This window comes from Sciurus vulgaris (assembly GCF_902686455.1).
Source record: "Sciurus vulgaris genome assembly, chromosome: 7".
Classification (NCBI taxonomy): domain Eukaryota; kingdom Metazoa; phylum Chordata; class Mammalia; order Rodentia; family Sciuridae; genus Sciurus; species Sciurus vulgaris.
In genome coordinates, this window is record NC_136467.1 from 17,217,615 (window position 1) to 17,232,928 (window position 15,314).

The following is a 15,314-nucleotide window of genomic DNA, read 5'->3' on the forward strand; positions in this document are numbered from 1 at the left end:
CTTACATCTCTTTCAAGCTTTCTCCTTCTCCCCCATCATAGGCCAGACTTCTGGGTCAAGGATGTTGAGCACAGAAGTGTGTGTTCCGCCCTTCTGTTCCCTTCATTTTGGGGAACAAGAGACAAGGAGGGACCCCTACAATGTCCTGGTGTTGATTGTTGACTCTTCTTTTGCTAAAAACAATGGGCTGAAGATGTTCTTCCCGTGGCAGGCCTGCCCAGGCTGATTCTCCCATGCAACATATAAACAAGCTCTCGGGAAGCCATAGGGAGCCTCCCTGTGCTGAGTTCCCTTTTTGGAAGGCCTGGCTCTGACCCAACCTCTTGCAGCCTCCTCAGCAGCCCCTGGCAGCCTGCCCTTGCTGCTAGAGTTCACCATTTGGTGGGCAGATCTTCAGAGTGGGACGCTGGCAGGGCAGCTTCCTCCAGCACCCTTCCCTGAGAGCCACTCAGTCCACCGGAAACTCAAGTGTCCGTTCCAGGCCAAGAATAGAAACTCATGCTTCTCACTGCCACTTCTCTAAGGCCTATGGCTTCCCTTCATTTCCTCTTCCTCTGTTTAGGCAGAGAGAAAATCATCCATGTAATCACTTAAAGATGACATCCTTGACTTTTGTAGGTGCTTCTAATCCTGAGTTTCTCAATTTTGGCACTATCGACATGTTGGGCTGGAAAATTCTTTGTTTCCAGAAGCTGTCCTGTGCCTTATGGGATATTTAGCAGCATCTCTATCCTCTACCCACTAGATGATGATTATGACATCCAAAAATGTTTTCAGATATTTCCAAAGGCCTTTTGGTGCTCTTTCCCAGAGTTGGGGCTGAAAGTTCCATGCCCTGGTACAGTATGCTGAATAAGCAAATCTCCCCAGACCTGTGGATATGCTACCTTACTTGGCAGAAAGGACATTATAAAGATGGGTATACCTACCGTAATCAGGAGTGTACGCATAAGAGGGAGGTGAGAGTGCAAAGGTGCCAGAAGGAGATATGGTAGCAAGAGCAGAGCTGGGAGTGATCTAATTGCTGACTTTGAAGATGGAAGGGAGCTGTGAGCCAAGGGAGGCAGGCAGCCTCTAGAAGTTGGAAGGAATGGAGCCTCCCCTGGAGCTCCAGAAGGAATACAATCCTGCCGCCATCTTGACTTTAGTCTAACGAGACATTGGAACTTCAAAATGGTAACCTAGTAAGTTTACATTGTTGAAGTCACCGAGTTTGTGCTAATTTGATAACAACAGTAGCAAAGGGAGGCATCTGGGAAACCCTTCATGTAAACTTAAAGTAGAATTGCCAGTTATCCTACCTGGGGGGTGGGAAATTACGATGGATGAGAAACACTGTTTTGATTTCCAGGAGTGATTTTCCTGAGCCTTGCTCATACAGGTTTGAGAAGGGACAGACACTTTTCCCTTCTCCTAGGATGGGGGTGGGAATGATCTCTTACCACAAAAAATTACTTCCTCACAAGGGCGATTACTCAACAACTTCCTCTTACATCTCTGCTAACTAGATTTTTGGGAGGTTGGGATGGGTAGAGGTTGTGATGTTGGTTCTGTGGGGGTGTTGGACACAGTAATGCTCAGCTCCCTTTAGATTTGGGGCTACAAAGCTTCTTTTTGTCCTCAGTTTTTTCCAATTCCATTTGCTAGTTTTAAGGTGAAGGGAAATCTCATTCTGTTCTCTGTTAACCTCAGAAGAATCTATGGCGAAAGCCTTTTGTAGCTTGCAAAAAGCAACTTCTGCTTCCTGGTTCTTTATGAGTATGAGTAAGAAGGTCTGATTTTAGTTATGATACCTGTTTCCTACATATGATCATGGCTACCCATCTGCCAACTTACACTACTCCACAGGAATAGAATTTTAAACAGAGGACATGACTGCCTAGATAAGATATGCTCTCAAGTCTTTCTAGCAACTGGCTATGGATAAGTGACTAAGATCTGGTCAAAAGGACGTAGTAATTACTGGGTCATGTCCTAAAAAGGAAGTAGCTTCTGCTCCACTTCCTCTTTTCCCTTGGGTAGGAATGTAGATAAAGTAAAGGTGAATTAGCTTCAGCCAAGCAGATGAGATCAATATGCCAGAGGATGAGAGAGCCACAAGACAGACAGAACCTGGGTCCTTGGATGACCTCAAGGAGGAGGGCCATGTCCCACCCTTAAGTAAGTTAGGACATGTGTACTAGCATGCCAACATTGTTCATATCCCCAAAGCAGAGACCCTGGCCATTACTTACTCTATGTAGAGTAGGGATTCCCAGACCAAACACTGTCATGTCAATGATGTCCTTGATGATATTTTTTTACTAAATTGAAATAAAAAAAAAATATTCAGGTGCAGAGAGATACAGTGGCAAGGTGGCAGATTCATTCCAAGTGCAGTGCTGTCACTGTTATACTAGCCAATAAGCCGCTGACCTTCCAGTTCTTTGCAACAGAAAATGAGCAGCAGGGCTTCTCATTCTTGAATACCAGGCTCAAACATCATCATCATTACATACACCCAGCCAGAAAAAGAACTCTCCTCTGAGCTTGTGTGTGCTTTCTCAGTGCCACACATTCCTCTGGATCCAGAGAGGGAAGAAGCTGAGGAGCAGCTCTGGGCAATGGACCACATGTACATTGAGGTGACTTGCCCCAAGCTCTGCAGTGGGCATGGGTCTGTGATGGCAGTTTCCAAGGTCTGGATCCCACACTATTGCTTTAAAAATGTATTTATTTTATTTTTAAGTAAGAAGTAAGATTGCACAGGTCTATAGAATACAAATGATGTTTTGAGATATGTATATATTATAGATTGACTCTATGAACCTAAATAACTTATGTCACACTTCCCATTTTTATAGTTTTTCTGTGTGTGGTGAGAACACTGAAAATCCATCCTCTTAGCAGTTTTCAAGTATACTGTGTATTGTTATTTTTATAGTCACTGTGCTATACAATAGGTTGCTTGAACTAAAGAAAAAAGAATGCAGTGGTTAAAAGAATGAAAAGACACAGACTGTGAAATAATATTTTGCAGAGCATTTATCTAATAAAGTACTTTCATATAAAATATATAAACAACTCTCAAAATTCAGTAATAGGAAAACCAAACAACACAAATTTAAAAATAGGCAAAACAATTAAACTCAATTTCGCTGAAGAGATAAATGGATGACGAATAAGCCCACATCATCTTTTCGATGTTTGGCATCACTAATCACTAGAGAAACACAAAACCCACAAATACCTTCAAACACTCAGAATAAACAAAAATGGACATTATCAAACATTATCTCGGATATGAGCAATTGGAACTCTCCTTTACTGCTGATGTGATTGCAAAGCATGATTCCCTTTGGAAAAGAGTTTGCAGTTTCTTGTAAGGTTAAATACACATTTATCACGTGACTACTGGTTCTGCTCCTAGGTATTTACCCAGATGAAACCAAAACCTAGTTCCACAAAACCCTGTGCATGAATGTTCATAGAAGCTCTATTTATAATCACCCCAAACTGGAAACCAACCAAATATCTTTCAACTGGGTAACGTACAAACAAAATGTGATTTATTTATGTAATGCACTACTACTCAGCAATAAAAGGAATCAATTATTGATGCATGTGACAACATGGCAAAATCTCAGGTTCATTATACAAAGCGATAGAAGTCAAAGGCTATGGACTAAATGATTTCATCTTTTGAAATGAATGATGTATGACAATCTTGAAAAGACAAAACTCTAAGGACACAAAACCAGTTGACTGGGGGTGAAAAGAAAGGTGGTTTGCAGAAGGACAAAAAGGAGTTTTGTGAGGTGGGGTGATAGAACTGTTTTATTTATTCCATTCTATTTATTCTGTTGCAGTTGTGGTTACACAACTCTGCGCTTGTCAGAACCCGAAGCACTGTGCACTGAAGGCTAAAGCCTGTAAGTCATTTGTACTGCAGTATTATCCAAATTGGAAAATGAGAGAAAAGATTTGAATTTTTAATAAAACAATCCAGTGAAAAGTCTTATTTCTGACCCATGCATTATAAGTTATAGCACTACGTTGATTATAATATAGTGTATCTTCTTCTTTCATGTCAACTGAACTGGTTCCTAAATTGTGAGACTGTGGCCTAATGAAATATTAATGTTTAGCATATGATCAAAAGGCATAATATTTTTTCACAGCACAGAGATTAATGAAAACAACTTTTATTTAGGCATTATGACCATGAGTCAATTTTTGACCTATTTTAAACAAAAATAATGTGTTATGTGACTATGAACTGATTAAGTGTCCCAATGTCCCCGAGTACCCTAATTCATTGCATGACGGATATACGATTTAGAGAGGTTAAAGGGCTTGCCAAGCCTCCATGGCAAGGGGAATCTTGTGGTTTGATAAGGACTTGGTGGTTTCTAGCTCCCAGCTTCACACTCAGACTCCTAGGTCACTCCAAAAAACATCTTGACATGAAGAAGTTTGACTCCTATTCTGTAATCATGATAATTGGAAATAATCACTGTATTCTGTATGTTTAAGTTTTTATTATACAAGCAATCCATGTTCCTTCTGGAGAAATTAGAAAATATGGATAACCAGGCAAAAGAAGTTGAGATACAATATATTTAATTTTAAATATTAGAGGGGAGATTTGCTTTTGTTTCACGGTGTAGGGGATTCTTCTCTTTACATTCAGATCGGCACTAGAAAATTCTTTTTTTGAGCGATGGAGAAGGGAACATTTCCTCCTCTTTCCACACTAGAGTCTCCAGGTTGTCTCTTCTGAGAAGGAGAACCACTCCTTAGCTTGAGGCTGCCAACGAGGCTTCCAGCCAGGAGCCTCCAGTGTCTTCTAGCCCAGAAGCCTCCAGTGCCTTTGAGGAGAAAAGCAAAACTGTGGCTGAAGCCCAGTGAATCCTGGAGAAAGCACTATGAAAAACACCCTCATCCTTGAGGAAAACAAAAACCAGAAGTCCCAGCTCCATTCCACACCGTCTTCAGGATGGGAAGGAATAATAACATCTTACCTAATGCCAGACACCCTAGCAATACTACACAGAAAGAAGAACCTGACTCATGTATGGAGACATGGGGGATTCCAGCAGGTTCAGTGACTTACTCAAGCAGCACAGCAAGTGAGTGCATGGACAGAATTTGAATGCAGTCAGACTCCAGAACCTGCTGCCTTAACTGGGACCCTCTGAAGGGACATGATGCTTGGATTCATGCAAGGAAAACACTAGGTGGGTGGAAGGCAGGCTTTTAAAAACCACAGAAAGTATAAAGGAGAGATTACCAATCCTCTGTATTTCCAACACTTAAAATTAACCAGGTACCATATTTACTTACAGGATTTTCTAAAAAAGAAAGAAAAAACTAAAATCACATGTACAATAAAGAATTCAGTGCAGAAATATGCAAAGAAGAAAATGAAGAAGGATCACACAAAGTTCCTACCACATTAAATAAACATCACTGCAGATTTCTTCCAATTTATTTGGATAGGGTGGAAGGCACTTCACTCAGCGTCCTTGAACTCATTCTGAACTCCTGTTGTGGGACAGAACGTCAGTGTATCACTGAGAAATTTTAAATGCCTCTTTCCCCATTGTTCTTTTAAAATTCATGTCAGGATCTTTCAGAACAGAGTCATCTTACAACCATCTGGTCCTCCTCTACCCATCCATCCATCCATTCAGTGCTTAGTGGTGGACCAGACCCGACACTAAGCTTTTGGAACAGAAAGTCTCTGGCACATGGTAAAAGAAAGCCCAGCAGAAAAATGGACAATTGAGAACAGTTACAGGAATTTAATAGTAGTATAACAAAATAAAAATAATGTGCAAACATGGAAATAAGATGAAAACAATGAAAACTCTTATCTTTTGAGAAGTTATTATGCACTATTCTAAACTCATTGTGTATTAAGACTCATTTGTACCTGGGGATGTCAAGGAGGACTTCCTGGAGGAGGTGATATTTGAAGAGAATTACAAAAGGTGAAAAGTCAGTTAACAGAGGTCCTGGCAAGAAAAATGGATACCAGAAAGAGGGAACAACTTCCAAAACTGGAAAGAGCATAGCCCGAGAACTGTAAATGCTGTGTTGGGACTGTTCGGAAGGAGGAAGTGGCATGGGTGAAGCCAGAATGGTCAGGTCACAAAGGGGCATGTGGAGAATTTAAGGAACTGCATGGCTTCATCAGGTATGAATAGTTTAGAGAGCTCTCTGCTGTAAGTGAAGCATAGATCACAGGAGAATTTGACTCAGGGCAAGAGGACCGGGAAGAAAGACTGAGTTCCAATCCAGCTGAGAAGGAAGCAGGGTCTGAGTGAAAGGTGTGTCTATGGGAATGGAGAGGACAGAGATTTGGAGGTTGGAAGGCCACAGGATGACGATAATAACCACAGGTCATGTTTACTGAGCACTTGGCATGTGCTCAAGAGCCCCCACTACAGACCTATGATGCAGACGCCGTCAGCAGCCCTGTTTCAGTCATGAGGAAACAGCTGTCAGTAACTGTTCAGGGCATATAATTAGCAAGTGTAGCTTCTAGAGTGGAACCCAGGTTTTTCAATGCCAGAGCCCATGAATTTGACCCTGAGTTTCACTAATTCCCATCATTTTCTTCCACCGCATCTGCAGGGGGAGATCAAGACACAGACTCAAAGAAGAACTGGATGTGGGAGTCAGAGGACCATGTCTGCATAACTGCAGTTCCTGCATCAGACAGACCCTGGAGCCCTTGTTACCTAGAGTCACAGCAGTGCAGCGCCCTGTAAGAATGACATTAGGGTGTCTTAGTGCACTCGGAGAACTGCTGCTTACCAAGTCAGATACGCTTTCTTCCTTTTGTATATGTGTCAGAGAAGAGAACTTCTCAAAGCTCATTGCTATGGTTTGAATGTGGTCTGTGTTCCCCAAGGACCCGTGGTGATTAAGAGCTTGGTTCCCAGGGTGGCACTATGGGAAGGTGTTGGAATCTTAAGGGGGTGGGCCTAGAAGGAGGTCTTTTACTCATTAGGGGGTGTATGCCCTTGGAAGGGATTATGAGACACCAGTCTCCTTCTTTCTGCTCTCGGCTTTAGATGGAATCATCTACTTGCTTACACATGCACTCCTGCCATTGCTATCCACCATGATGTCACACAGCTGAGAACTGATTTGATGCCAGCACCAAATCCTTGAACCTCTGTTATGGTTTAGATAACAAAAACCATGTGTGTGGGCTGGGGACGTGGCTCAGGGGTAGAGTGCTTGCCTAGCATGCGCAAGGACTTGGGTTCAATCCCCAGCACTGAAAAAAAAAAAAGCAAAAAAAAAAAAAAAAAAACAAAACAACAAAAAAACATGTGTGAGACAATGCGAGAAGGTTTAGAGGTGAAATGATTGGGTTATGAGAACCTTAACCCAATCAGTGAATTAATCCTCTGATAGGGATTAACTGAAAGCAGGCAGAGTGTAGCTGGAGGAGGTGGGGCATTGCGGGTGGGAGTTTGGGGTACATATTTGTCCTTGTTGAACGGAGCTCTCTCTTTGTTGCCACGTTGTGATGTCCTGAGTCACTTTCCTCTGCTATACTCTTCCACCATGATATTTTGCATCACCTTGGTCCCCAAAGAATAGAGTCAGCTGTCTATGGACTAAGAACTTTTAAACTGTGAGCCCCAGATAATTTTTTTCTCCTTAAAATTGTTTTTCTTGGGTCTTTTGGTCACAGCAATGAAAAAGCTGATGAAAACAACCTCTATATCTGAGGTTAAGTAAACCCTTTCTCTTTTTAAATTTGACTACCTCTGGTATTTTGTCATGGCAATGAGAAGCTGACTAATACTTTCACTCAGAGAGTGCTGGTTATATCCACTGCTTATTCTCACTTACTTCTGTAGTAAAAGGAATTCTTGATTTTTAAATAGGATCATTGCCATCCAGAATAAATATTTCCTCAGCTGTGTGTGGGTCACATGACTAAATGTAAGAGGCCAGGGAGCAACTTCTGGGAAGTGTCTTTCCTCTTCTTCCTGATTGGAATGCCAAAACAACATGCAGCTGAAGATGGTAGAACAAAAACAGAGAGCCTGGGTCCTTAACACCATGGAGGGTCACATTAGTCCTAGAGTGATGGCCTCTGGATTTCTTTTTTTGTGAGTAAATACTTTCTTGTTTAAGCCACTACCTTTTTGATTTTTCTTCTACTTAAAACCCAAACTAATAGATTGATCATGAGGTATTTCGTAGAGGTTATTTTGTGATAGCTTCTGAATTTTGCCCGTTGTTTTGGATGATGATATTCATTCATTCATTTGAGTTGAGTCCCGAGTTCTTCCTATTTGTTAATGTTGACATTGGTGATATTACAGTGAACAAAACGAAATCCCCTTACCTGCTTAGAACTTTCAAGTGGAAGAGAGAGACAATGAGCAAACATGTGAATATTACAACAGAAGGCCAGTACTAAGCTGTCTGCTCAGCTCCAAATCACCCCTCTCTCTCTGCTTTGTGATGGGGCACAGGAACTCTGAAACCACTTTTGTGCTTTGCCTATTGGATCCTGGTTGGATTCTGACAATGGGGGACACCACAGGGCACCTGGGGGGCAGGAAGAGGAAGAAGGACAAGCATGCGCTCTCCTGTGTACCTTGGGGAGCCAATCTCTTTAGGTCTCTTTGGAAACATCCACGTCAGCCACAGGTGCCACCTTCTTTGTTGTCTGAGCTTCAGATTTGCAGGAATTCTTTCCTTCCTACTCCATCTTCTAAACCTTAATCATTTCCAACCTCTTTTCTTTGCTCCCCCAGTCCTGGGGGTGGGAGCTACTTCTTCCAGTGGTCAGATCCATGAAAACTTGGTATCCGCTTTTCAAATTTTTTGGTCTTTCAATACCTAGTGAACAATTCTTGATGTTTCATTCTCTCTGTCCAGATAACTGATGTGGGTTCTCACTCCCAACCAGACCCTGATGGGTGCAGGGTGAGACCGTGTCACAGTTACAAAGATGGTCAATGATGTCCCAGGGATTTAGGATGGCCTTCCAGATGGACATTTTAGGAGGCATTACTTCCAAGAGTCACTACATTTGTGCTCTTGGCTCTCAGTTTGTTAGGTTCACAATCTTGATTTGGACAGTGTTCTTGGAGTTGGCCAGGTCCTCATTGATGGGTCCAGGCAAAACCAGCTCACCAGAGATAAAGGAGTGGAGTATAAACCTGATCCCCACTTCGCCAGAGGACCCAGGTTGGGGATGGTCAGATTCCCTATTAGTCTTTCTCTCCTTGCAGGAAATCCTAAACCAGGGATCCAGATGTGATCACAGGCTCCTTGGTGAGCATGAAATCTGAGCAAAGGAAAAGAGTGGGTGGTCCCAGCAGCCATGTGACTGGGTTATGACACCGTAGTGTATTCATCTCTCCTAAGGGCTAGAGTACCAGGTGGGCCAGAATGCTCACGTTCACCTGCGAGGATGCCCTCTCCCCTGTACAGTGACAAGACAAAAACAACCCAGGGCTCCTTGGGCTCCCTTTCTCTAGATTTCACCCAGATAACCTTTTTTATATTTGCGTATCTTTTTGGCATGTGGATCTGACGATTGCTCTCATTTACATTCAATGAACACCAGATGATATTTTCTCTTCTTTTTTTTTCTTTTGACTTACCTTCTACATTGACTTTTACTGAAAGCTGATATCATGTAATACATACTGCTTTTAACTGAGGTCAGACCTTATTTCTGAATCCGAGTGTGGTAACTCATTGCAACGCCGGCATCAGGTTGGCTTCAGATCAATAAGCCCATGAAGTGGAAGGACCTGGGGCGGGGGGAAGGAGAGGAACGGCATTGTAGTGAAGGGGGACACTGAGAGAAGCAGAGGGCAGGGATGAGCATGCCTAGCTCGGGGGCCACCTCCCAGTTGGCTGGAGAAGAGAATTTATGTGGGACCTGCGGTGGGTGACTGATGCGGGTCAGTGTCAGATTGTGGAAAACTTTGAATTCCAGGCTAAGGAGTTCGTACCTTATATAGACATTGGGGAACTGCTGCGGACTTTCATATATGACTTGGGGAGTTAGCTTTGAATCTTGGCCTTATAACTCCAGGTTCAGTTCTCTGAAGACAGCCAGCCTCCAGGCATGGACCTTGTGATAATCTCTTCATTCTATTCTTCATGAAACAGTAAAGATACTGGGTAGAAAAGTGCTTGAAGGGGGTAAGTGGTTGGGGAGGAGGTGGGGGGCTGAGGAAGCTGAAGGAAGCAGGAGCAAAAACACAAACATAACCCACAGAAGAGGAAAGTGCGCTATTGGTTATTATTTCCATTCCTGTGGATATGAAATACTATCCCAACTGTGGGAAGCTGAGAAAGGCCACAGTAAAATAAAAGAGACACAGTCACATTAACGGCGATGTTCAGATGTTGGAAAGGAGCTAAGGTGTAGACTTACGTTATGGAAATATTCTTAACCTCAACCAAATTCCAGGAACATTCTAAAAGAGCACGCTGGCAGAGCTGGCTTTGCTTTGTAGGGTCTTCGCCATTAGAGACCCACAAAATTGTAAACCTTGGAAACTGCTGTGCCTTAAAGAAAGGCTTCTGAACCCTTGTCATTTAAAATGCATTTTTCCAGCATCATTTCAAATGAGTCAACACTCTCCCCACTCCTGCCCCGTTTTGAAGGCTCCAATGCACTAAATTTGTCTAAATCAGATTTAGAAATGATACAGTTCTGGAGATGAGTATATCCTAAATTCCCAAGCCACTCTAGCTTGCAGGGGTGTCCAGTGTTGGAGTGAAAACAAGAAAATGTAACCAAAAGTGCTTTTTGACTCTTCCCCTGCTGGCAGGCACTGGAAAGATGGCCCCACGGCGTCTTCCTGCAATGGCTCACCTCCACAGTCACTGATTTTCTTCTCTGAATCCCTCTCATCCTGCTCTGCTCTGCTTGGTCTCTGCTGCTTTCTGCTGTGACTGGCCTATTCCCTTACCTTCCGACTCTGCTTCCTGGTTCCCTAGTTTTTAGCAGTCACGCTGGGGTACAAAAAGAACCCCCTACCTGTTCCGCCATGTTAAGCTCTCCGTTAGGGCCTGATGCTATTTCTAATAGTTGCAAGCATCACCCACTAATTATTAGCTACTTAATGGCAGAATTCTCATTTGATTTGGTCTCAGAGGTTTTCAAACAAACCCTCTGTTGAGGACCTTGCCGGTGTTCCTGTAGGGAATGAGAAAGGGAAGATATTGCCCTTTCCAGCAGTGTCCCTGCACCAAGCATGGGCACTCCGAGTCCTGACTCACCATGAGGTCAAGAAGTTTCCAGATCTCCAGGCTCTGCCAAGTGACCAAAATGTGTTTTTTGCCCCTCTTCCTTGTTGAAGAGATTCAGACCTGGTGCAGTCTGCTCTTCTGCCGAGTCCTTGGGCCAGTGCTACCCAACAGGCCTGCCTTTGTGTTTCTGGATTCCCAAGGTGTGCATGAGACTAGGCCTCTCAGTGAACACCAAAATGTACCCTCATGACCTTCCCTGGAAGCTGGTGGGAAACTGGGTAGGTAGAGGCCGTGAAGGAAGAAAGCAACCCTGCCAGACTCCCCAGTTTCCAAAGTCAAGAAGAGATCTGGTGTCCTGGAATGTCTGGTCTACCAAACAACCTGCAGAAAGGGCTCCTTTGGGAGGCTTGTCTTCTGTGGCATCTTAGGAGAAGTTCTGGGTGCCAGTTCTGATGGCTTGTTCTGTAATATCCTTCAGGAATTCCTTTTAGGGAAATGTGTGCCTGGGGTGCAGAACTGAGGGAGTCTAGTAGGTTAGTCTGTATTTGCAGGGCAGAGGAAGAACGTTTTTTCATAATTTGGAGAAACTTTGTCCATGCCATTCATTTGGAATAGTCTGTCAATCTCCAAATGGTGACATCCTACCAGCTGCTTATGGTTTGATTAACATGGTACTTTTTCCTTGAAGCTTTTGCCACTTTTTCCCCAAGTTACCTCTTGTGCACATCTTTTATATTAAAAATTCCTGCAGAGTGGTAACTGGTCAAGCTTGGTTTCCACACAGCACCAACATAATATTTTATGCATAGTAGGCTGCCAAATTAAATTGATGTTTCTGTGTCTGGATCATAATAGAAATTTATTAAATTTAAGCAAAAAAATTTTGTTTTAGTATAGATAACTACTGATTTATTTCTGATGAAAAATATCTGGTTTTCTGTAGTGACTATGATGTGACTCTTTGTTCCTAAAAAGTGACACTATTTTGACAGCTCTGAAAATTAGACATCATTATCAAAACTTCTTAGCATTTTTATCTTTGTCTATATCCTGCAGAAAAATACATAATTAAAATATGATCTGTGGACTACTTTTTCACAAAAGAATATTTGACTTATAATGAGGGAAAAGAATATTAACTTTTAAATGTTAAGTTCAGTTTTTCTGCTTAGATTTAAGTTTTTACAAGAACAAGTTCATGGTGGGAGCTACTTATCTTGCAGATGATGGATAGTGAAGTGGATCATCTACTTCTTGATGTCCCGTTGTTTTCCCTTAAATGGCAAGGAATTTTATCCAGCCAAGGAACACAGTCCTCTCGAGGTCCCCTCCATTCACCTCAGAATTTATTTTGCCAGGTGACAGACAACTCAAGCACTTGGAATTTTTATGTAGAAAAGCAAATCTTGTATTTGCTGACTTTGATGCTTGCCATGTGAGTGAGGCCACCATCCAGAGCTTAATCTTTGCTTATACACAATGAAACTTCTCTGTTAAAAGTTCCAATACTGTAAAACATCCACACATATCCACCAGACTTGTGACTCACAACTTCCTGGTAAAAATGACATTTATTCAAGGAACCAAGGTTTTGCTGAACTCCAATGAATACCACATTTAAATGGCCTTTGACAAGCGAAGTTCCACCTGCTTAGAGACAAGGGTCCTGATCCTTGGGAATTTGCATCCAGAACTAATATTGGGGTGCTTAATTTATTCCCACAGACAGATAAAGTAGCCTGGGTTGCGCATGTAATGGAGGCCTGGGCTTAATCCGTGTAGTTCATTAAAACAGAAGTTACTTTCCCCTGGAAGCTACTGTGTTTCAGCTGGATCAGTTTAACTTAGATGTTCTCTGGAGGAGACATGATCCCTCATTTCTCTTTTTCCTTTTTTCGTCAACAGTCAGACATCCGTGGGTTCTTGTACCCCCAGACATTAGTTAGCTATCATTAAATATAATTTGGAGCTTTAACAATGCTGTCAATATGCCGGGGTATTTTGTCATCACTTTGCCATTGGTTAAAATCCCTTTCACTTAGGGAGACTTTGCCTCCTTTCATCTTTGTGGTTCCCAGACTTGTAATTTGTTTTTCTGTTTAATAGAAACCTTAGAATCATTGGTATAAAGTATGCTATGAAAAACACATGCTTTTTAAAATAGATCTTTTCGTCTTTAAAAGCGAAAATATTGTGCTTTCATCTGTTCCAATACCAGTAAATACATATTTTATAGCATCTCCTCTAAACTCTTCAACAAGATAATTAAAAAATATTTGTATCCCACAGTCAACTCCCTGAACAGTTTTCATATGCCCCTTGAGTTTTGTTTTAATATAGAAGAGATGTGTGACATTCAGTTCAGGCAGCAAAGAAGACCCTGAAACATTTCAAACGCTGGTCAAGATTTTGAATTTCTACAGATAGAAAATGTAAAGAACCAAGATGTGATAGCTCTTTCCAAACTTCTTACGCTCACATTGTCTTTCCTTAAACCAGAAAAGGCCCCTTTTGGGAAGGTGGATGACATAGGGCCTCTCCACTGAGTTTTCTAATTAGAAAGAAAATTTAAGTTTAAAACTATAATTAAACATGAGTTAAATATCTTTTTCAACTTAATCAAAAGCAAATGTAGTTTTAAAATTTCAATTTTAAGTTTCGAATGTCTAAAAATAGATACAGTCCCAGTCGGGCAGGTTGGCCCATGCTGTAATACCAGCAGCTCAGGAGGCTGAGACAGGAGGATCTCAAGTTCAAAGCCAGCCTCAGCAACAGCGAGGCACTAAGCAACTCAGTGAGGCCCTGTCTCTAAATAGAATACAAAATAGGGCTGGGGATGTGGCTCAGTGGTTGAGTGGGTCAATCCCTGACCCACACCCAAAATAGATACATTCTCATTTATAGGAGTATTTGGGAGCCTTGCATCTCATTTGGGAAATAAAGATTTTGTTTCCAATGAGGAGTGGTATACATGTAGTAAAGTTTGCAACTCTAACCAGAGGTCAACAAACATCTTTCATATGTATCCCTCTGTGTGCACAACCACTCAGACCTAGCTAGAGTATGTTTCTGCACCCATTTCTTTCCTGGTGCCTTTGTCAGTATCCACCACTTCCTGGCCTGCTTCCCAGGTAACCAGTATTCTGATGTCTGTCACCTGAGATCTATTCTGCCTGTTCTTGATCTTCATGAAAAACACTGCATGTGCTCTTTTCAGTCTGGTGTCCTTCGGTCAACATGTTTGCAGGATGTGCCCAAGATGGCTGCAGCAATCGTTCATTTTTTCCCTTCTGTGATCCTTCTAAAGATGGGTTTGTGCAACACATTTCCTCCTGAGCAGTGAAGGGAGAAACACATACAAGGAGTAAGAGCAAACAAAAATCAGCTTTACTTCTTTATGAGTTGAGCAAATGCCCAATAAGATGTATTATCCCACATGCTAACTCCAAAGCAGAGAGCCAAGAAGTCTGAGCTGGGGTGCTTGGAGTCAGGCTTCTCTCACCTAATTCCTCCCATCTTAGTCTACATCTTGGAATTCACTATCTGACCAGCTATGTGGTTTCCATGCCTGGGGTGCTCAGGCAAAGCAGAGAGATGCAGGGCCTGTCCTGGGGAGGTGAGTCCTGGGCTATTACCTCTCCCTTCATGTGGAAATGAAAACATTTAAAAATTCAAAGATGCCTTCTAAGAACACATGTGGCTTGGTTAATGTTTGCATTTGCAAACAGTCTTAATATTTCTTCTTGGGGAAGGTTGAGAAAGAGGTAGGTGTCTTAGAATGTTGTTTCTTACTGGGTAAGTTGTGAAGAATGGAATCATCTAGCTCATAGTTCCAGAGGCTGAGAAGTCCAAGAAGACAGTGCCAGCCTCTAGTGAGAACCTTCCTCCTGCATCATAGTGGGGCAGAGCACATCATATGGCAAGATAGAGCAAGCTAGCCAGAGGCAGGGAGAGAGAGAGAGAGAGAGAGAGAGAGAGAGAGAGAGAGAGAGAGAGAGAGAGAGAGAGAGAGAGAGAGAGAGAGAGAGCGCCACCCCGTAATACTGCAGCAATGCACTGATCCATTAATTCAGATGGAT

General features: G+C 42.4%; 1 protein-coding gene across 1 annotated transcript in view; it reads right to left on the reverse strand.

Annotated features, from left to right (window-relative positions):
* The window catches only part of LOC306667024 (phosphorylase b kinase regulatory subunit beta-like), a gene marked incomplete at its 5' end in the record, with an annotated part of 34,298 nt that extends 23,263 nt beyond the window's left edge, over positions 1–11,035 (reverse strand). Inside the window, one exon of the mRNA XM_079149251.1 lies at positions 11,024–11,035. Within this exon, the coding sequence (XP_079005377.1) occupies positions 11,024–11,035 (12 nt within the window). The remainder of the gene's footprint in view (positions 1–11,023) is intronic.
* Between the last annotated feature and the right edge of the window lie 4,279 nt (positions 11,036–15,314).